We start from the raw sequence: 24260 nt of genomic DNA, 5'->3' as shown, positions 1-24260 counted from the left end.
GCGTTCACACAGTTATGTCATTATAAATAGTAAATTAATATAATATAGTGATGGTTAAAAATGTATATAAAATACAAAAAGAATAACAATTTTTTTATATAAGAAATTATGTATTCATCAATCATAAGTATTCTATATTAAATAATTATTTCTCTTAATTTTTTTACCAATAAGATAGTTATTTTATAATAAAGAGTAAGTTTTTAAAAAATGGACTCTCTCTTTTCATATATATTTTAGAATATTTTTTTACAAAAAAATGGTTATTTTATAAATAGATTGTTTTATCATTTTTTTAAGATAAATTTTGTTCGTGGGTCATCGTTTGTTTTGATTTCCCATATTTCTGTGGTGTATTTTGATTTCTCGTCTTTGTGCGGATATTTTGTTTTTCCGTTTTTGTACGGTGTTCATTTGTTTCAGGTTGAAAGATTAGTTTCGATCTAGTGCAGATTCAATCAATGACTTTGGTGCCGTCAACGCTACAGATCCAGAAGCATGAATATTTCGGACATCTCAATACAGTCAATACATTAATATTTGTAGGCATATGCAATTTGCCGTTTTATGCTATTAACATGGATGCTGTGGATTTGTTCGCAGATTCATCCTTTTTGTTTTTGGCGATTTTAAATTTGTATTGCAACAATGTACTCTATCAATTTGAATGAATGAATATCATTTATTTTCAAATAAATTTTGTTTATTTAGCTCTCATTTACCATTACCATAAATTTATTATGGGTATAATGAATTTATTACAATAAATATATTTATTATAATAAATATATTTACCATTACCCATATTAAAAGTAGACTAATATAATTTTATAATTAGTATTAAACAAAAACTATACTGACAATTAATTATTATCACCTAAAACTACATATTTCCAATGATATTTTCTTAAAATTTTCTATAAAATGAATTTAGTCTTGTTGATACAACTAATAATTACCTACAATTACCTATAAAATGAATTATTATCACCTTTGAAGGGCATGAATTGATTTATTATAGCAATCAATTAATAGATTTATTATAAATGCTCTCATTTTTGTGAGTATCATAGGTTATTATAATAGTAAATGTCATAGTTAAAAATAAATATATTTTATTTTCTTAAATAAATATTATAATATTATAATTACAATTATAATTACAATTACTATAAAAGTTCAGATTTTAATTTGCATATATATAATATTAAGTTATTATTTCAAATTACAAATATTATTTTATAATCATTAGTTATTATTATTATTGATGATCAATTTGATTATACCATGGTCTCAAAATTGTGGTTTTGTAATTTAGAGAGGTTTGTTGAAAACATATTAACTTAAATATATTTAGTCTTCCTATCACAATATAGATAATAATAATTTGAAGGGTTGTGAATGTAAGAGAATGATTGCAAAATGGCGTTGGAATTGGTTTATGCACATGAAACGTGATGGTGAGCCGCCAAAAACGCATTGGAAGTGGAATAGTTCAACATTTTTTTTTTACTAATATTTTTTTCACATGAATAACAACAATGAGTGTATCAATTGTAATTGCCCTCATTAAATGTGATATTTCAAACTTCTCAATTATCAATAGTTATTGTATTTTATTATTTTGATTATTTTAGTTTAATTATTTAAAACTACTAATGGGAAATATAATAATTAAAGTTGAGAATAATTATCTATAATCAACTAAATACAACTTCTGGATAATAACAAATTCTACATGTTTTCACATAGACAAATTATACACTTCAAAATAAAATAAGAAAATAAATAATAGTGAAAACTACTCGAGACAAAATTGAATTGAATAGTAAGAAATTATTCAATTGTATAAAAAAATAATTTTTAATTAAAATTATTAAAGTATTATTAATTAATAAATTAATAAAGTAAATTAAAATTATTAAAGTATTATAGGTAATGCATATCCAATTATGAAAGTCAAAACTACATACAGTTTCTAATGAACTTATAGCATTATAGATGAAATTATGAAATTATTCTTACCAAGATCTTTTGGCTTAAGTGTTATATGTAGATTAAAGGATAAGACATGTGTGTTGGAAATTGTAAGCAATAGTTGTTTCATATGAATAGTAATAATAGAGCATGCAAAAGAAACGGGTGACACGTTTTTCCTAGGCTAGCCATACCATAGCATTACTGCATAGATCTCAATGTAATACAAAATCAACAAAATATCTTTAACCAACTTTGTAAGCAACATATCAATATAATTAATTAGAATGAATTAGAACTGCTGGAACTGGGAAAGGGAGGGAATTAACAGGAAATTAGGACTTTATTAAATTAGAAATGCAAAAAAACTTAAATAGTCCAATATTTTCAATACAAAAAATTATAAGATAAAAAATAGAAACAAAGATAAAATGACATAGTAGTGAAAATCATATATCTCACCAAAAAATAAATAAACAATTAAACCATTCTACTTGTGTATATCAAACAGAGTAATGGAAAAAACAATCTGGAGTGATATAAACAAAAACCACAATGTTCCCCTCCTGATTCAAAAACTATTTTCTGGCAAAAAAAATAATCAAATCTTTATCAAACACCACTATATAAAGTCCAACTCTTTCCTGAAAAAAAAATCATAACTTTTTTAAACAATGTCTACAGAGGAAAAACATACGGGTAACAATCAATGTTGAAAAATATAAGTAATTTGGGAACTCAAAAATATTAGATTAATGCCTTATACTTGGAATGAAGAAAAAATATTTAAAAAATATAATAATAATTATATTATATTAGAAATATTAGATATTCATAAAAAATAAACTATACATTAATCTTGTTGTAAATTTCACACCAACACCGATGATACGTAATGTTAAATCGCATTAATATATAATTTAACATAACTTGTTTCAAAATATAAAAAATTGCAAAATATTTGTGATGAAAACATAACTAAAGTGACCATTTTCAATAAAATAAGGGTAAGGAAACACAATTAAAATGGCCTATTTATTCTCTTCGAAAAAATGACCTATTTTTTAGATTAAAAACATATATGAAATGAAATGATTATAATTATTTAATATTGCATTGAAAAGATGCTGAAAATGAATTAATTAAATCTATATCATTAATGATAAAATTTGAAAAAAAATAAATTTAAACATTATAGAGATATTTATGCTTCATACTGAAATCTTTTATTCAAGCATAAATCATAAAAATTTATATAAGAGACATTGTAGAAAATCCAATTTTTTTTATTGATATAAACACTTACACCGTATATTATATTCTACGTATATTCCATACATCACAGTTTGTATATTACAATGAAAATCAATTATTTATTGAGTTACCATCAATTATTTGTGTTGCTTTCTTAGTTTGTATTCTCCTATAGAGCCTTTGTATCCCAGCTCATGAAAAATCAAAAAAAACATACCTCATATTTGTTTTTTTTGAAGTAAATAAAAATAGTAAAAAAATTAAAAATTAATAAATATCAGAACAATTTTCCCATTTATTTATTTGAAAACATATGGGGAAGTAGAATAGGATTTTAAGAAATATAAAATTGAGAATTAATTAGCCCGATCTTAATGATAAATAAGTATTACAATAGTATGGCAAGTGAATGAAAAGTTTTATTTTGAACTTAATAGGATATCCATGCCTAATAAATACTATCTATTTTATTCGATTTGGGAAAAACATTTGGGATTAATGATGGTTAAAGAAAATATAAAAATATTTCAAAGATTCAAACCAATTATTTGGGACTATCATAAATGATGGTTAAAGAAAATATTAAAATATTCTAATGATTCAAATCAATTTGAATTAAGAAAATTAATGCTACAATAATTAGTAATTTTGCAATATTAATTATTATTAATATATATTAATCACATGAAATTACATTTTTATTATAAAAATAAACACAAAAATATAAGAATAAACAAAACTACATATTTTCATTGACACAATGCACACTCCAAAACAAATAAAAAATAGTAAAAAAATATCCTATACCTACATATTTTTACAAACATAGTACAATTTTTTTTTACAATTCAATTTGAGGCATTTAATGAAATATATTATGTTTAGGGGCATGCAAATCTCTCTTAAAATTGATTTCATTAAGGTAATAAAGTATTTTTTGTGGTAGTTAATTTTTATATATTAAAATAGAAGTAATATTTAACCAATTTTTAAACACAATATATTTTAAAATTATTATATGTTTAATTTCCCAATTTTCAAGGGAAATTAAATACTGCTTTTGACATGTTTTTCATTTTACCAATACAACATCTTTGTCTTCCCAATGCAACTAAATGACTCATTCCTTGCTTTAAATTGAAGAAGAAGAAAAAAGTACCACTTTTTTCACTTTCTATTAATTGTTTTTTTGTCTATAGTGTTTTTCACCGACTGCTGTGTTTTGTTAATACTCTCCATCTTCAAACAATTTTAAATTACATAAAGATTTTATATCGTAATATCATATAAATTTGTGCAACTTTTATAGGTGCCTCTATTTGTAAAAAATTGAAGAAAAAAATAAACTTTTAATTTTACTATCAATTCTTTAATATTAAATTAGATTAACAATTTTTTTATTAACTATTAGGACTTAACCTAATTATTACTTAACCTTTTTTTAATTATTATTAATTCTAAATAATTGCATCCTATTTAATTAGTATATAAACGCTTTCACGCATGAGAGGGATTTTTTTGTCAATGTCTCAATATTTTTTCAATGCACATAAGTCTTTAATTTTATATGTTTTGAATTCTACTGTTATCTCCAATCATTTACTATGTTAATAAGGAAATTAACATCCACTAAATTTATAAAAAAAAAATCGAAAAATGGTTAACCAACAAATTATATTGATTTTATTTTAAGTTTTAATATATTGATTTAATTTAATTTCTTTCAATAAGTGCATTAATTGTTTTTAATCTATATTGATTTATTTTTATGTTTATAATTCTACTATTATCTACTATTTTAATTAAAAAAATAAAATTGACTTCACTATTACTTCCTTACACGTTTTTTTATGACTGTTACTTTGGAAAATAGTTAACCAAAAAAATAATTTATTTCTTCTATTACAAATGCAAAAACTCTCCCTTACCAATGCAAATGCATCACTCAAAATATTAACTCTTGCTTTAATGTCTAAAAATCTGACAAAGTTAAAAAAAAATTCAAAAACTAAAATCATCATTACATTTGTGGCATGATTAATAGTCTGATTTATTTTTATTTTATTGTTTACAATACATACTAATAGCAGCCTATAGTAATAATAAGATAAAAGGTTCAAAACCAAAGAAAACCAAATGGATAATTTGGTAAAAGTAAAATAAATGGGTCAAAACAATGGATAATTTGATTAGCAATATACTTCAACAATATTTTTCTCTGGTAAAAATTATTTATTTAGAATCACTTTTTTTCTCAAAACGAAAAACCCATTTGTTCTTCTTTATCTGCTTTAGATGGAAGAACGCCCACCGCAACAAAAGCTTACCGCTTCATCCTAATGGAAATCACTGCAGTGGGAGAGTTTACTGTAGCGGCGATGCGATGAAGGTGGATGTGTGATGACGTTGTGGATGGGTCTCTTGTTGTTCGTTCAAGAGATAGGGAGGTTGGTTGTGATTAGGGGTGGAAATAGGCTAGGCTAGGCTTTAGAAGGCCTGAGCCTGGCCTACGATAAACTTAAAAGGCCTAAGCCTGGCCTAAGGCCTATCATAGGCTCAGTTTTTAGGCCTGGCCTGGCCTTTTTAAAAGCCTGGCCTGGCCTGAAAGCCTATTTAAAAAGCCTGTATCTCATTAAAGTTTTCAATTTATTCATATTACTTAAGAAGCCTTATAGGTCGGCCTATATTTGCATATATAAACTGACCTATTTAGCCTTTGTTATATATATATATATATATATATATATATATATATATATATATATATATATATATATATATATATATATATATATATATATATATATATATATATATATATATATATATATATATATATATATATATATATATATATATATATATGGTAGCCTATTTAGCCTTTTTTTCTAATATATATGTATACATGGACCAACTTATTTAGCATATTTGTAATATATAGGAAAATATAGGCCGGCCTATAAGGCTTCATAGGCTTTATTAATAGCCTAAGCCTGGCCTATTTAATAAAATAGGCTTTTAAAAAAGCCTAAGCCAGGCCTAGGCCTATGTAGGCTGGGCCATAGGCCCCTGTAGGCCGGCCTGGCCTATTCCCACCCCTAGTTGTGATGAATAAAAACAACCCAAAAGTAAATGATTTATGAAAAGTTTGTACCTTTTGGTGTTCTAATAATGGCAGCAACAACATAATTGATTGTTATTATTATCGAATAAAAAAAAAGATACCTTTTGATTTGTAACTTGATAATGATTTTAGAAATTAAAGAAAAACTATGAATGGAAGATGCAGGATTTTGACGAACCTTCAATGTGTGGAGAATGAAATCAAGGAATGAAAGGGACATGTTAAAATCGATGGGGGTAATAGAATAGGAAGATGAGCCAAATGTAATGGTTTGTAATTTAGGGTTTGCATGTTGAAATCAAAAGCCATAATATATATAGATCAATGAGAGAAAGTTTAAGGGTTTTTCAAAAACCAAAAAGAAAAAGTGTGGAGTAGGTTTTGATGTATCCAAGAAGATTTGCATAATTCCAATACCTTTCTTCACGTTAGTATTAATGATGGAAAATAAAATGGACAATTGAAAGGGTATGCAATGATTAAGGAATATATATTTTTAACTAAAATATTATAGGAGATCCAATTACCGTTATGTCCCCGAATATCACCCTCAAATTGGTGATTATAGGGATATTGAAAGAATTTCATATTTCATGTACTTTATTATATTAAAAGTTTTTTATTATATTAAAAGTTGATTACTATCTGAATTGATGCTCAAAACGTTACACAATTGCTTGCTAAGATAAACCCTAAAGCCAGAACTAGCGACTACACTACTCGCCGCGGCTCGCACCGCCGGTTCCACCGTCTCCACCGCTCAATCAATACAGCTCAAACCACACAATACAGAACAAACCAAAGACACTACCGATTTCTCCATTACCATCTTGAAATTCTAACACCGACTAATAATCAGACAATGGCCGGTGGTCGATTCCGCGAGCTTCTGAAAAAGTACGGTAAAGTGGCGATCGGCGTTCACTGTTCCGTTTCAGCAGCTTCCGTCACCGGCCTCTACGTCGCCATTAGAAACAACGTCGACGTATAAGCCATCCTCGAGAAGTTCCATTTGGGCGCCGCTTCCCCGGAAGAAAACCCTAACCCTAACCCTGATACAGACTCTTCCGCGGTATTGGTTAAGAGCCGCACGGCGCAGATGGCGGCTTCTGCAGGCGGTGCTTTCACGCTAGCTTTACTCTGTAACAAGGCTCTGATCCCTGTTCGGGTGCCTATTACTGTAGCACTCACGCCCCCAATTGCGAGGTTCTTGGCTAGGAGGAACATTTTGAAGAGTGGTGTATGAATGAACATGCGTTTTGGTATGTGTTGTATTGTTTATTGTTGATTGTTGATTTTTATAAGAACTACAATAACCACGAGTTAGGTTGTTTAACGTGTTTACTCGTTGGTTTTTGTGATTATTGATGAAATGAGACCTAAAAGTGGAATAATAACAAGGGGGTTTTGAAATTAGCAAACCCTTTGGTCTATGGTATATGCTTAGTTATCAATTTCCTTTGTTGGTTTTGATAATTTGGTGTTAAAATTTTAAAGTTTATTGATTCTCTGATTTTATAGGATTAGTTGCAATGTTAAGGTGTTTGTATTTGTGAAAGTTACAGAAGTTTAAGATTAGTTGTAATGTTAAGGTGTTTGTATTTGTGCTTGCGAATTATACTTGAGTTAGCTAGGCAGAGTCTATGTATATCATATAATAAAAATACAGTATCTCTCTCCTACTTCTCCCTTTTCAAACTCTCTCTTCACAACTTCTCCTCAAACAAACATACCCCAAGAGATGGCAATATGTTGTGCATGAAAGAGTTATATAAACCTTATCTTTCTCTCTAATTGTAACCATGTTATCATCACCAGCAGATGCAATGCACAGACTGAATTCAACTCCACATTCCATCCCTTTTCTTTTCTTGAACTTATTCCTCTGTTATATGTCTTATGGTTGCCTACTTGTTTTATAATCAAGGATACTACAAGATTGAACCTTCTAACTGTTTTCCTAACTTGATGCTGCAGTGCCCAAGTAGAACCAGGAAGAAACAGAAGAGTAGAAAGAGATTCAGAGAACCTGTACCTGCGAGGAATCATCTCCTGGTAACTTCCTCCTTCATGATTGATGTTTATGTTCGGATTGATGTTTGTATACATGTTTAGATATCTCTGTTGTTTTTGTTTGCTGTTTATGTTCGGACTGATGTATGGATACGCGTTTGAGGCGTTAAAACTTGAGGTTGTAGGAAGTTAGGGTTTCGTTTTTTATCCGATCCGGTAGTTTGAGGAACTTGGTGGTGATTCGGGCCTGGGATTTGTCTGTAGAGAGGAGTTTCAGATGAGGTTTATGTTGAGTGTCTTGTTATTTGAGTGTAGGGTTTCAATGATTTCTGTGAGGGTCGATCCGGTGTGAGGATAGATCGTTTGTTCATTTAGAGGCTGGATTTGGAAAGAGGAGGAAAAATCAAGGGGGGTTTGTATTGAAGTTTTCTTGGTTTGGGGTAAGGCTGGCCGCCGGAGAAGATGACGCCGCCCTTGGCCGCCGCCTGTCTCCGGAGAATGGTGATCGGAGAAGAACGGTTTGGGGGCGGAGAAATGCAGAGAGAGAGAGGAAGAGTTTGACAGAGAATTTACGGTTCCATTGTTTTAGATGAAAGTGGAAGGAAAGGTTAATCCACCTACTAAACCCTTTATGTAAGCATATTAAACTTAAGATTGTTATCCTAAATCCTAATAAGCATCATGACTCTCTTCTATTTAGATATTAGATTGCGACATGCTCGTAGTTGGAAATGGACTTAATAACACATTAATAGACAAATGACAAAGGCTTGGATCCAACTGCAGTTAAACTTGGGGTTTGACATGTTGGTGAAGATTTAGACCTAAGAATATGTTTCTTTTAAGGTTTTAGGTTCAAATTATGCCAACAATTGTTATTGGGGTTTGACATGTTGGTGAAGATTTAGACCTAAGAATATGTTTCTTTTAAGGTTTTAGGTTCAAATTATGCCAACAATTGTTATTTTAGGTTAGTCAAAACATAACTTTATATTATGAGCTTTAGCTCTAGTTAGTTAAAAGTTAGTTGTTTAAGCTCTAAATTAGGTATTAGTTCTTAGTTGTTGATATAACTAGTTGGGACCTGTAACTACCTTTGAAATTGGAACTTCTCTAATATATGTGGGAGTTTCTCATTCTTTTTTAAAAATAAATTATTGATTAATGCCCGAATGAAATTGTTCACCGCGGCATAAGGGACAAAATTTTATAAAGATTAAAACCTTTTTTTATATGGACCAAAAATAAATTTTGGTAAAGTGCATTTAAGCCAATAAATTTATAACAATCTGCTTGTTTTTATGTTAACTAGTAAAATACCCGTGCGGGCGCACGCATGGTTGTTAGGATCTAGCTTTAACTCCCAAAAGCGTACGATCTTAGGAGTTGGGAAACATCCACCGCTCTTATTGGCAGAAAGATCGTGAATATGGAAGGAGCGATGAGAGCGTAGAGAAAGAGCGTGAAATCGTGGGATCTTAAGATCCCAACGATTCAGGATTTTTATTTTATTTTGACCTATTTTGGATTTTTGACCCGGCCCAAAAACTGACCCATTAGTAACCCTAATAGCAGCTTTTATATTTTTAGGGTTTGGGGACTTGGAATATAATAAATATACTCTTGAAAAGTACAAACCATTTATCGTGAAAGCTGCCCAGCCACCAAAATCATTAGAACTCTACTACCTCACCATGATGATTTGGTTTCTTCTCTTCATCTATTTCCTCTATAAATTCAAATCAAGTCATTATGTTATTCTCATCTTTTCCATCCTTACCCCAATACAAAACTGCAGATGAAGTAGTTTGGAATATGTTTTGAGTTGTTATGAATTTTATGTTTTGAAAAAGTTATGTTTTTTTAATTGAATATTTGTTATTATGATTAAGTTAATGAAAATTTTATGTTAAGGTTATTTTTCTCAATTATTTTTTATAATTTTGTCTATTTATTGGGATCTTACGATCCGAGTTACGATCCTACGATTTACGCTTTTTCCATATCCTAACGCTCTTTATTGAGATCCCGATTTTGACAACCATGGGCGCACGGGTACTGGTATGTTTTATGCGCATTTGTATATAAATTAAATAATTAAAAAAAATATTTTTGATATTATTTATAAAAATATTTGAATCAGTAGTATATTTTTTCCCGTATATAAAAATAATATTATTTATAAAAATATTTAGATTAATCATACATTATTTTCCTGTATTTGGACATCTTTTATAAAAATATTTGAATTAGTAGTAATTTTTTCCTATATATAAAAATAATATCGTTTATAAAAATATTTGAATTAACCACACATTAATTTCCCATATTTTAATATTATTTATAAAAATATTTGAATTAAAAATATACTTTTCACGTAAAATATCAGTTTATAAAATTATTTGAATTAGACCGTTAAGTTAAAAGATTAAGATTGAATTAGTGAAGCAAACGTTATAATCCATTTGAATTATTTAGCGGAGAAACAATAGTTCTATTTTTCTTTTATGTGGATGACTATACATTGCAACTTTTGATAATTTACATCAAATATAAAATTTATGAGTTTAATTATTATGCACTGTGAGTGTAAAAAGTCTTACATCATCACTATAGATATAACCATTCAATTATATTATTTTTTTAAAAAATTAAATATTATTAACTTATCAACTGTTGTGATTAAATATTATTAATTTATCAACGGTTGTGATTAACAGTGTAGTGTAGTGTAAGTGTATTTCAATTAAATTCAAAATTTATTTGTAAGTATCAATATTAAAATAGAAACTAATTGAAACTTTCAATATTAACTGATAGTAATTTATTTATATTTAATTGTAATCATTGCACTGTTTCTAAAGCCATAACATAACACTAAGAAGTAATAATTTACTATAATTTAAACAGTGTTAATTTTAAGTATAAAAGGAAATAAATTGAATGCATCATTCCGTATCAATTTAGAAATTTAATGGAAAAAACTTCCAATGTTATTCAAAACAAAATTACATTAAAATGGAATTTCAACTTTCAAATAATCACAATCTCACCATAGTTTATATAGCAGGCAGATCACCCTGAACCCTGATGGAAACAGAAAACCATAACTTAAGAATTTAAAAGAGTATAGAGTTATGATAAAAGCCTTAGTTTAAACAAATATAATTGCAATTGGATATTATTAGACCACTTAGCAGCACAGGGAGGGAACTGGTATAGTCAAACTACCTTTCCACCTTAATGTTAAGTATTACCTTTTGCAAATGGTGTAGAAGATATCTCTCAACTCTTAGCTACCGTCTCAGTCTCATCGGAAAGAAGAAGATTTCCTCCACAACCTGCGCACACAGCCTAACAACGTAAGAAAAGAAATATATTGTAACAAATTGTCATGAAAATGTCTCTCACAATCAGTTTTTAAAGATCTATCTCAACTCATATTTTTCAGATATTGCGGCTCTGTAACAGAAATTGATATATATTTAGATCTGTAATTAAAATAACAATAGAACAATAGTAAAAACAAATTTGATAAAAGCTTAAACTTCTTACCACATCAAAAAAAATCATATTTGCCTTTTCTACTTCCTTGCTTGAAATGAAGCCATAACCCACAAAAAGATCTCCATCTTCTTCGTATAACTGTTGGAAACATACACAACCATTAAAACCTTGATAAGGTTTCATGATGTTAAAAAACAACAAAAATCAACACTTAAGAAACCCATAGGAGTAAGCATTCAAACTTTAAGACAAACCTTATTCTTACGGGTCGATTCAAGAACCTCCATGGAAACAACTTTCATATCACCATGCACACCGAGTTTCTCGAAGTAAACAGGCGCGTGCATCACTTCCATTTGTGACATCGATTAGGGTTTCAAAATAAAATCTTTGCAGTAGATTTGGTTTAGTGTGTTATGTTTGAAGCCACCATAGAAGAACCATGAAGGAAGAATTAAAAAATGGAAAAGTCAGATGAAGAGAGAAGAGGAAGAATGTAGATTTGACAGAGAAAAGAGGAAAAGAGAAGTTTGAAGAAATGGAAGAGTTAAATGAGTGGGAGAGAGGGATGCGGATCCACTAACGTTAGGGCGGGAACTGCCCTCTGCAGTTCAATCATTTTCGTCCATTAGATCAATCAGAATGCCCATATTATGACACATGGCTACAAAAACATTAAAAAAAAGTAATCCAGAAGCCATTGTGTGTTCTCTCTACTTGCTGCCTCATGACCATTATAGCAGCCACCGCATTCGTGACTCTTATCATCACCGTCTCTCTGAAACTCCAGTAGCCATCTTCACTCATTTGTCGTCATCGCTAAATTAATCTGCATTACTTCTATCAAAATTTTGTTCTACTAACAACAACAAGCACCAATACAATCCAATTAAAAGAAAATGAGTGAAAACTCTCAAAATGGTAACCCTTATAGCAGATATAAGGTGTTTTAGATTTTCCTGCTAGAGCTTATGTCTTGGAACTTTTGTCTCCTTTGATTTCTCTTTGAACCTGCAAATTTGGCAACCTGATTCTAAGAGTTTTTCTATACTCTTTTTATTTGTTATTTCTGGTATAATTTATAGTTTGATGGAAGTAGTAAAATGATATTGAGGTCATGGAAAGTAGTAGCCAATGATAATGGATGGCGATGGAAAAACAATGGCAGCCAACAGTTTTGGGACGATGAAAAAAAAAAGAAAAAGAAAGCGTTTTGGATTACTTTTTTAAATGTTTTGGTAGCCATGTGTCATAATATGGGCATTCTGATTGATCTAATGGACAAAAATGATTGAACTGCAGAGTGTAGTTCCCGCCCTAACGTTAGTGGATCCGCATCCGGGAGAGAGAAAGAAGGAAAATAGAAAAGATGATAAAAGAGAGAGAGAAAGAATATTAGTAAATGAATAGAGAGATAAGAAGAAGTATTTTTAGAAGGACAAAAGCAACTTTTGAATATTTTTTTTATAAAATAATGGATAGCAATAGAAATCAGACGGTTTTGTTCCAGCAATGCAACAAAAAAGTGTTTGGGTAATCAATGGTGTACTTTATCAATTATCATTTTGTCCTACTTTAGTTAATAAAATCATATACCTTTGCAATTTGTAACAATTAAAAGTAAGAACATTTGAGTTGTAACCAATAGTACAATTTAGTCACAAAAAGTAAATTTTAGACATAATTTGCCCCTAAATCAATGAGGTGGAGGGTAAAGAAGAAAGGTTAAAGTTGAGTTTTCCAGAGCCATTAATTTTCTTATATTATAGATTTCCAGAGCCATTAATTTTCTTATATTATAGATTATTTTTGTCTTTTCCTATTCATTCATACATCTGCAATTACACAGCATACAACATCTACGACATTACTTTTACCATATCTACAGCTTGCAATTTCTCATATCTCCCAACGGATACTTCTATTTCCACTGTCAATCAATTTTCCTTTTTCAATGTCTCTTTTAAAAAAAATAACCATTCTAAGCTCTAAAAAAATACTCCAGCACTGCATCACTGTACAACATTGGCTCTGCACATCTCCTGCAGTAAACAAACAAAAACTTCAATTAAGCTTTTTATCTTTTGGTTAATTTGAAGTCACTCAAACCCTAATTTTCTATTATAAAATTGAGCAAATCATAACAGTTTTTGAAGTAGGCTGAAGAAAAACAAAGAAAGTTAACCAAAAGTATAGAAATCCAACCTTTTTCCTTACAAATGAGGAAGATCCGCCATCAACCATCAATCTATCGTCGCGCCTCCACCGCACCTCAACCTCGACGCCCCTTCTGAGCACCACCGAGTATCACCATGAGTAGCTTACCGCCGTCGCCGTCAATCACCTTCTGTTTCACAACCAGACCCAACTGCCACCATAAAAACCTTCAAACTTTCATCTCACGGTCAGCCTCTTTCCCTCTAATTTCTATTTTCATCATCCATTCTCTTTCGAATTTATTTAGTTTTTTTTATTTATTTTGTCCCATTTAATTATATGTTAATTGAAACTGTTGAGAAAGACAAAAAAAAAAAAAAGAAAAAGAAAATGACAAAGAGAGGAAGATGTGTGACACACCCTCTCTTTATTCCTCGTCCCTAATTTGTTACCCATCATTGGAACAAGTCATTTGAAAAAGAGCAGTAACATACATGTAAATATATAGAAAGAATTTAAATAAGCCAATTCTTGAAGGAAGAACAAGTGTTTACTTTTTAAGTTGTGAATCTCATGGGCTTACTGTTTTAGGATGTCAAAAAATGAGGAAAGTTAAAAGAGAAGAAGAATATGAATGATAAATTGTACTGCGACTTGGATACATTAAATATGATAGAATCAACACTTAATTGGAGACATGATAAAACTCCCATTGATAATTAAATGTCAATTGATATGGGTATCTCATAGTATCTAGTACCTGATTTCTTTTTATTGTCAAAGGTTACTTCTCCTCTCAGATTATTAAATTAAAGATTATTAAATTAGTACATGGCAATGGAAACCACTTTGTGGAGGTACTCTATCATTTAGATTTTCTTTGATAATTTTTGTTAATTTGTGGCCTATTTATTTGAATGATGATAAGTCACAAATTATTGAAGACACGCCAAAGAAAATCTAGACAATCCAGTACTCTCACAGAATGATTTTCATTCACATGTGCTATTCTAATAAGCTTTGGTGGTTTACTTCAGAGAGGAAGATATCTACAACTGCCTTTCCAAAAAAATACAAAACATTTCGTATGTAGATGCTATATGATAGTCCATATCAGTTGACATCCAAAAATCAATACAGTTGCACCATGTCTCCAAAATAAGTGTTAATTCTACACCTTTAAAAGTATTCAAATCTCCATACAATTTCATATACATAATCTCCTTGTGTTTTTACTCTTCCAACAACTATCTACATATTTTCAAATGAGCCATTCAAAGTATTTTAGATCTAGAATTTGAAAGCCGACTTTAATACAGAGTTGCTATTAGACAATGTTTTTGAAGTTCAAAATTGTTAGAAAATGTATTCACTTACCTCATCAGCAAGATGAGACTCCACTTTTGAACATGCTACCGAAACACTATTGCATTTGAAGTGTTGCATTCTTGAATGGTCTTGTTTGGTTCTTCATCTGGTTCACAATCCTTATAGGTCTATGACCTTTAGGTGGAGATGAATAAGGTCCACCGTCCATCCTTAATATGTGGTTGAAACTTCAGTTGTGGTAAAAAAATCTTTACAATCTTTTAAATACTATGTAAAGGTTTGAATATTGAGCTGTTTTTGAATCTTTTTTAAACCTGATCTGGGTAACAAAGCAGTTTTCAAATTATGATGCAGATTGTTCCAACTGAGTATAGATATATTTCAAAAGAAGTTCTACCGACTAATCAGTCCTCTGTTACAAAATATTTTCCTCCCATTACTAGTCAATTTGACAAAACATGGCCAGGTTGGATTTAGTTTGAAGTCGGCGTTGTTCATTTCTGAGCTTTGGTTTGAGTTTTCAAATATCAATCAATTCCTTTTGATTTCATGTATTCAACAGCTTGTATTGTTTGATTTAATACATACAATGCTTCATGTAGTTATGTTTATTTTGATGATATACTGGTATTGCATATCGGAATTTTGGCTATCCGATATAGAAGCCAATATTGCATTCTGACTTTGCTACTCTCCAAATAGCCCAATTGATTTATTATACTTTATACTCGAGTATTTTGGTTGACAAGTTGTTTGTTTCTATTTTAGGTACCATTAACCATTTTGTTTGTTTACAAGTTAAGTCCCTGAATCTTCACCTCTACTTCTCACCCCAATGCCGGACAGAGATTCCTCCACAGCCAGTACTGTTCAACTTCCGATGGAGACCCCGGGAGACCTATTCGATCATGGACGGTCCCTTAATCTTACCTTAGTCAGCTATTTCGCAAAGTAAAAAAATATCCTACAATAATTGCACAAGAGTAAATAGCTTTTTCCAGGGTTTGTAGGTTTGGTTTTATTGCATGTGTTAATGTGTGAAACATGATGTTGTTGGTTTTGTTTATGTTTTTGATTTTAATCTTATGAATGTTTTGCTTGTGTTTTTGGAAGGTATCAATTGGATTTATGCAAAATAGCTATGGACGAAAATATAATTTGTTATTACTTAAAACTTTCATTTTTCTAATGATCATGTATCTTGCAATTCATAATAAAATTTGATCTACCATTCATAGAATATCTCTTCACATTGATTTGATAGCCATGCTTAAGCATAGTCTAATCCTCCTATGTAGTGAACCACTATAGTTCATCCCTGTGCTATCATGCAGTATAGTACTTTCTAAAGGTCTTTCTACACCTTGCACTATCAATTTTCTTTCTTCGGCACGACCCTTGATAGAGGGTATAATAATAGAGAGTATTTATTAATAATTAGACATTTTAGTTATCATTTTAATATATTAGTTAGTTAGTTAGTTATCATTTTAATATATTAGTATAATTTTCTAGAAGGTTCTTAAGCTTTTTAGGATTGTGTCACATGAATGACTATGATGTGTATAAGGTGTTAATTGAAGAATCAAAGAAATTAAACTTATCTTTTTCATCTCAATTCTCTTAGAGTGTGTTTGGATGAGGTAATTGAAAATTTTAAAAGAATTTAAAATTCAAAGCAATTTAAATGATTCAATTGAAATCCATTCATTTTAAAATTGTATTGTTTGGATGGAGTATTAAAATAATTTATTGTTAGATTTTTGTGATCATTTTTTTATAAAAATTAAAATTTTGGACCAAATTAAAAAATCAAAAAGTAAGGACCAATTTGCAATTTTTTGAAAATTTTTAGGGCCAATTTTGTAATTTTAGAAAATACGAGGACCAATTTACAAAATATTAACGAAATAATAGTAACAAATACATTCTATGGAGTATGAGAGGAATTTCAAATTTTTCGATTTTTAGTGTCATTTCAAAACGATTAAATTTAACTTAGATAAAATACTCCATAAAATTCCATCATTTTAACAATTCTTCAATTTTGTATCCAAACAATAAATTTCAATTTTGTATCCAAACAATAAATTTTGTGCAAATCATTTTAAATTCTCTCAAAACATTACATTACCTCGTTAAGATGCTTCATCCAAACACATTCTTAATTTATTTTTAATGTGTTTATCTTTTATTGTTGAAACCCTAATTTCATAGATTTGATAGGAAACTTCCTATCAACCCTTCTATCAGAAAAGACACTTGCAGTTTGTAAATAACCCAATACTTTGCCTTATTGCTATGGTTTGCTATTTTTTATTAATTTAAAAAATTCGTAATATTTATTGCTAGATGGTGCATCCTATCTTCAATCCATCTCTCAATCAATATTTAGCTCACATAATACAAAATAAAACAAAAACAACACTAGTTTCTTTGTTACCATCTTGAATTTTCAAACGCTCACAAATAATCAGACAATGGTTGATGGTCGATTTTGCGATCTCATGAAAAAGTTTGGTAAAGTAGTGATCGATGTTCATCACACCATTTCAACAACTCCCATTACCGGCCTCTATGTCACCATTAGATACAACATTGACGTAGAAGCCATCCTAGAAAAGTTTCATTTGGGCGTCGCTTCCTCGTAAGAAAACCGTAACCCTAACTCTAGTTTTGTTTATTCCACTCACTTTATCTTTTTCTTCTTTTCTAAACTCTATTCATTGTTTGTTTGAGCCCTTCTTCTTTAAAGAGATTATACTTGACCCTCGTTAACAATAGGTTATGACAAAAGAATTCTCTATTATGCATAAGACATATACATAAGACATATACTTGAGAATTAATAAGTCCCCCTTTTAGAAAACATGTTATTGAATCTCATTGAGTATGCAAATTTAAAACAAAGTTTGATGGGTCAAATCAACGTTATAAAGCACATATTATTGCTTAGGGTTTCTCTCCACAATATGCATTATAAAGAAACTTTGGCTCTAATTTCCAAGACGACTCATATTCGTATTCTTATTGCAGTTTCATCTGTTCGTTAATGACATATTTCCCCAATTGATGTTAAAATCATTTTCTAAATGCTGATTTCCATAGGGAGATTTATATGGCACCTCCGTCAAGTGTTTTTCATAATCAAAGAGATATGTATAAGTTGAAGAAAGTTTTTATGATTTGAAACAAGCTCCACAAACTTGTTTTGATAAGTTTAGCAATGCTACAACATCTCTTGGTTTCCTCTTTAGTGATCATGGTTCAACTTTATTTGTCACGACTATCTCTCATGGACTTATTTCACTTTCATTGTATGTTGATGATATGATAAGTACAAATGATAATGTTAATATGAGTGATGATTTGAAAGTACAATTAGCTAATTAGTTTGAGATAAATAACTAAGGTATTCTTCCCTATTTTTTAGGGATTGAAATGGTCTACCCTTATAGAGACTACCTTATATCTTAATCCAATTACATCTCAAAGCTTAGAATAAATGTAGATCATATACATTAATTATTCAATAAATATTCAAATATTGTTTGGAGGATCAAAGGTTTGATTTGGAAATGGTCTTTTCACGGCGACATTATGTACGACAATTGTAATTTTTATGAATTTTGCAAGAAAATTTCTTCACCCACCTCCTAACTTTCTTGCCCACCCCTGGTGAATTTACCACACTACCCCTTGTTTCGGAAGTTCATTTCCGAAAAGGTATTTTTTTGTTAAAAAAAGTTTTCGGAAATGTATCTCCGAAAACGTGTTTTTTTAATATAAAATATTGATTTCGGAGATGCATCTCCGAAATAAAGTTACTTTTCAGAAAATGTGGTGTTTTCGGAAGTTCATCTCCGAACGCACCCCCTTGGAGGAATTCGGAAATGAACTTCCGAAATATTCCAAGACCAAATTGGTCTTGGAATGTTTCGGATATACACTTCCGAAATAATTAATAATTATTAAAAAAATTAAAATCAAGGTGAATCAATACAATTAATAGGTATAAAATCAAGGTGAATCAATAAAATGAAGGTGAATCAATAAAATCAAGGTGAATCAAAACATCCTAAACTATTTGAAAGTTAAAAATTATTTTACTAACTTATATAAATCAAAAACATTTTAATTCCATAAGTAAATTTTGAATTATATAGAATTAAATATAAAATTTATTCATTAAATAAAATTAAGACAAAATCTTTTTTTAATTTTTTTAAACTAAATAAAAAATTATCAGTCAGAATAGAAATATATAAATATATAAATATATAATAATAATTATTAATTTTGTAAGTGAAATATATAAATATGTAATATATAAATATATAATAATTAATATATAAATATATAAATATATAATAATTATTATAAATTGAAACACTCATTTTTTTAATTTTTATAATTATTATATAAATATATAAATATATTTATAATTAATATATGATAATTATTATATAAATATATAAATATATAATAATTTTTATAAATATATAATAAATATTAAATAAATATATATATTAAAACACTCATTTTTTTAATTTTTTTGTAAATATATAATGATTATTATAAATATATAAATATATAAATAAAAAATTATAACTCATTTTGTAAGTGAAATTATTTTAATTTTTTTAATTAAAATTATTTTAAATTTTAAAATATGAATCAGAATAGAAATATATAATAATTATTATTCATAACTAATAAATTATATCAAAATATATAATTATTATTATTTATTACTCATAAATTATATCAAATTTATAATATATAAATTAATTCATATCCTAAAATTAAATTTTGGAATTTTTAGATTTTTTTTGTTTTTTCGGAGATGCATCTCCGAATTAATCAAAATTCCAATTTTTGGGATTTTTTCGGAAATGCACTTCCGAAGTCTGAAAAAATTTAGAAAAAAAAATATTTCGGAAATACATTTCCGAAGCAGGGGTAAAATGGGATTTTCGCTGGGGTGACCCCCATAGGGAGGTGGGTAAAGAAAAAACCATTTTGCAAAGATCTTTTGCATTTCTTAAGATAAAAGTCAATTGTTATGTAATATCGCGTCTTCTTCGATTCGCTACCGATTTTTGTAAGAAGGATTGAGTATCCCTAGTACTCTTTTTAATTAAATTCCTTGCTTAAGGCTATGTTTGGATATCATAAAATCAACGGAGTGGAATGAAGCGGAGCGGAGTGAGATGGAGCGGAGTGGAGTGGAGCGGAACGAATATACCATTCCATTGTTTGGAAATTTTAGGACGGAACAAGGTAAGTTGTTCATTCCGCCCAAATCGGAGGGTAAGAAAAATGGTGGTAAGTGATGGAATGGAATGGAATCCATACCACTCTATTCCGCTCCGTTCCATCCGTTTTTAAATTATCCAAACAATGGAATATCATTTTATTCCATCCCGTTCCGCTCCGCTCCATCCGATTCCATCAATCCAAACAAAAAAAAATTATTCAATAAATTCAAAAAATCAATTTTGATTATAATATGAGATGAAGTTTTTCACTATGGTGTGGTTTAACTAGTAATATGGATCCTAATCATTTTAATAGTTAATTACTATCTCAATTGAGCTGCTCGCTCGAGTCAAGACATTACACAATTGCTTGCTAAGATAAACCCTAAAGCCAGAACTAGCGACTACACTACTCAGTACTCACCGCGGCTCGCACCGCCGGTTCCACCGTCTCCACCGCTCAACCAATACAGCTCAAACAACAAAATTCAGAACAAACCAAAGACACACCGATTTCTCCATTACCATCTTGAAATTCTAACACCGACAAATAATCAGACAATGGCCGGTGGTCGATTCCGCGAGCTTCTGAAAAAGTACGGTAAAGTGGCGATCGGCGTTCACTGTTCCGTTTCAGCAGCTTCCGTCACCGGCCTCTACGTCGCCATTAGAAACAACGTCGACGTAGAAGCCATCCTCGAGAAGTTCCATTTGGGCGCCGCTTCCCCGGAAGAAAACCCTAACCCTGATACAGACTCTTCCGCGGTGTCGGTTAAGAGCCGCACGGCGCAGATGGCGGCTTCTGCAGGCGGTGCTTTCACGCTAGCTTTACTCTGCAACAAGGCTCTGATCCCTGTTCGGGTTCCTATTACTGTAGCACTCACGCCCCCAATTGCGAGGTTCTTGGCTAGGAGGAACATTTTGAAGAGTGGTGTATGAATGAACATGCGTTTTGGTATGTGTTGTATTGTTTATTGTTGATTGTTGATTTTTATAAGAACTACAATAACCACGAGTTAGGTTGTTTAACGTGTTTACTCGTTGGTTTTTGTGATTATTGATGAAATGAGACCTAAAAGTGGAATAATAACAAGGGGGTTTTGAAATTAGCAAACCCTTTGGTCTATGGTATATGCTTAGTTATCAATTTCCTTTGTTGATTTTGATAATTTGGTGGTGAAATTTTAAATTTGATTGATTCTCTGATTTTATAGGAATAGTTGCAATGTTAAGGTGTTTGTATTTGAGAAAGTTATAGAAGTTTAAGATTAGTTGTAATGTTAAGGTGTTTGTATTTGTGAAAGTTATAGAACAGAAGTTTAAGACAAGCCTACCAGTAACTTGTGGGTTGTTTGATTTTGTGCTTGCGGATTAGACTTGATAATGGTATAATAATATTAACAAGAGAAATCTGATTTGATGAAGTTTGCAAGAAGTCGTTTTTTGATTTTTGTAGGGGTAAATTCTGGACTATTATCCGCTGCAGTCACTGCATTAAAAGCTCCATCAACACTTGAACTTGATCCGTTATACCTTCATTCTTCACCCTTAGATAGTGTTGTCCCAAAATATATTTAAAAAAACACTTGTCAAGAGAGATAGAGAGTTTAAAAAACACTTGTCAAGAGAGAGATAAGGGCAGGTAATTTGTGTCCCAAATTTTTTAGGTTTAGTGGTAGGTAGAGTTGAATGTTTAGTAGATTGGCATGCTAAATTCTGGTCTCCAGGGCAAGAGGGATGTAATGTAACTTTTTTCTACTTGGTTGATACCTGCGAGTTTGATATGTAGTTTGAATTAGGGATAGAGAGAGTATGTGATCTGTTTCCTACTTGGTTAGCCTCGAAGTATGTAACTGGTTTCTGTTTTGTTGTTTCTTGCTCCTAGTTAGCTGTTCATTTCTTATCTTTAAAGAGTTGAACCATAGTCTTCGGTTGGCTGATGCAATAGAAATAGAAATGAGTGATTCCCACTATCTAATATATGTTAGAAAGATCACAGGATCCCTAACTTCACTCTGTATGCCCTGTGTTGGAATGATAAAATAGGTTGCATTGCATAGTTATGCTGCAGAAACAGAACAACTTTAACCCTTGAGTGATTCGGGAGTTTATTTGTATATGCAAAAAGAATTTCAAGTGAGGCACCATTATAGGTTTATGATAAATATAAATCATGCCGGTTAGTTGGCATATCTTAATAATGTTCTTCTTGACCTGAATAGAGTTGCAAGCTTCTATTGGTTAATAACCTACTTTACCTTTAGCCAATAATCTACTTCCACAATCTAGATGATCCTTGTTCTTCTAAATTCTCCTCAAGTTTATTTTGAAGGTATTCAAAGTCCTATTATTCAGAAAACTTACATAGTGTTTTCATTAGAGATGATCACGGTCATTGGGTTATTGACTTAATGATTGAACCTGGCCAAGTAAATGGTATTTTGACATAGTTTTGTACTATTTTGGAAGGGCTAAAAAATTAAGTTATTCTTCCCACTTTCTGGTTCATTCAGATTCAAACTTGGCAACTCTTCTTGAGAACACTCTTGGGCCGATCGTCATCAATATGTACCTAGGTGATCCCTACAATAAGAAAAAGAATGGCTTTGCTATTCAGCTGAACCACCAGTTAAAGGTTTTAGGACAAGTTTGAGTTGATTTTTGTAGTTTGATGAGTAGCTTTATTTGATCAATGGTATGGGTAATGTAAGAAATTATTGCAGCTGTTTTATGATGAACATCAGATGGCCCTAACAAACCCTGCTATGCTGTATGTTTTGCTGAGTTCATTCTCTTTTAACCTAGCAAAAACATAATTAAGAATCCAAGATGCGGTTGTTGTTTTTCTCTCAATCTCTTGTTGTTGAAACAGTTTATTCTATATCTACCGATTGAAAAAGTTTGATCAAAATTAGTTCACTACTAAGTTAGTTGGATAGTTTGCAATTGTATTTCCTTCCCTATCAGGACAACACAATAGGAGAAATCATCTATTTAGTTCATGGAGTGCATATTTGGCCGTCTTATTTTAACTAAAATTAAATTTAGTCTTCCTATTTTAAAATTTGAGTTTTGGTACTCCAATTTAATGCATTGTTGTAATTTTGGTTTAACTCAGATCTTTAAAAAATGGTGATTTTTTGTTTAACACCAGATTCAAAACTGGGGTGAAATCCCGTTTTTAGTACAATAAAGGGATTAGCAGTAGATTAACCTTTTACATTGAGCACATGTTATATTAGTTTTACTTTGCAGAATAGTTCTTTTTTCCAATTAAAGAAAATATTATTGAGGTTGAGGATGTCTTTAAGATCTAGCTTAATTCACTCCATCAACTCGCATTCAAAATGTGTGAAAATTTTAAATAATTTCAATTGCAAATTATGCTTTCCCTTTTTTTTTCATTCCACCACTTTTGGAGAGTTCCCAACACATAAAACAAAGTAGAGGCTCGAAGTGATTAAATATAGAGAATAGAAGACAAATTTTGTGATTAAATATAGAAAGAAAAATCAGACACACTCTATTTTCATTGAACAATATTGGCTATCAAAATCAATAACCATTGAAAAAAGCTATCATTGGATCATAAACGACTTGTTTAGCAGTGACACCCATAATAAAATCAATATGTGCAT

The 24260-nt window shown here is 30.1% G+C and overlaps 1 protein-coding gene and 1 pseudogene across 1 annotated transcript; both read left to right on the top strand.

The window, feature by feature from the left end:
* Positions 1-6996: 6996 nt before the first annotated feature.
* Positions 6997-16238, top strand: LOC131637905 (uncharacterized; annotated as a pseudogene).
* A 4709-nt stretch (positions 16239-20947) lies between these two features.
* Positions 20948-21854, top strand: LOC131637901 (uncharacterized protein C106.07c-like). The gene has a single exon (XM_058908469.1). The coding sequence runs from the start codon at positions 21184-21186 to the stop codon at positions 21559-21561; it is 378 nt and encodes a 125-aa protein (XP_058764452.1). The 5' UTR covers positions 20948-21183; the 3' UTR covers positions 21562-21854.
* The last annotated feature ends 2406 nt before the right edge of the window (positions 21855-24260 follow it).

This window comes from Vicia villosa, unplaced genomic scaffold, assembly GCF_029867415.1.
Source record: "Vicia villosa cultivar HV-30 ecotype Madison, WI unplaced genomic scaffold, Vvil1.0 ctg.002106F_1_1, whole genome shotgun sequence".
NCBI classification, from domain to species: domain Eukaryota; kingdom Viridiplantae; phylum Streptophyta; class Magnoliopsida; order Fabales; family Fabaceae; genus Vicia; species Vicia villosa.
The sequence above is the reverse complement of the archived record's forward strand: the minus strand, read 5'-3'. Positions and strand labels throughout refer to the sequence as shown.

Excerpts from the sequence above, each read along its gene's own strand:
- LOC131637901 (XM_058908469.1), top strand. The coding sequence starts at position 21,184 with ATGGCCGGTGGTCGATTCCGCGAGCTTCTGAAAAAGTACGGTAAAGTG.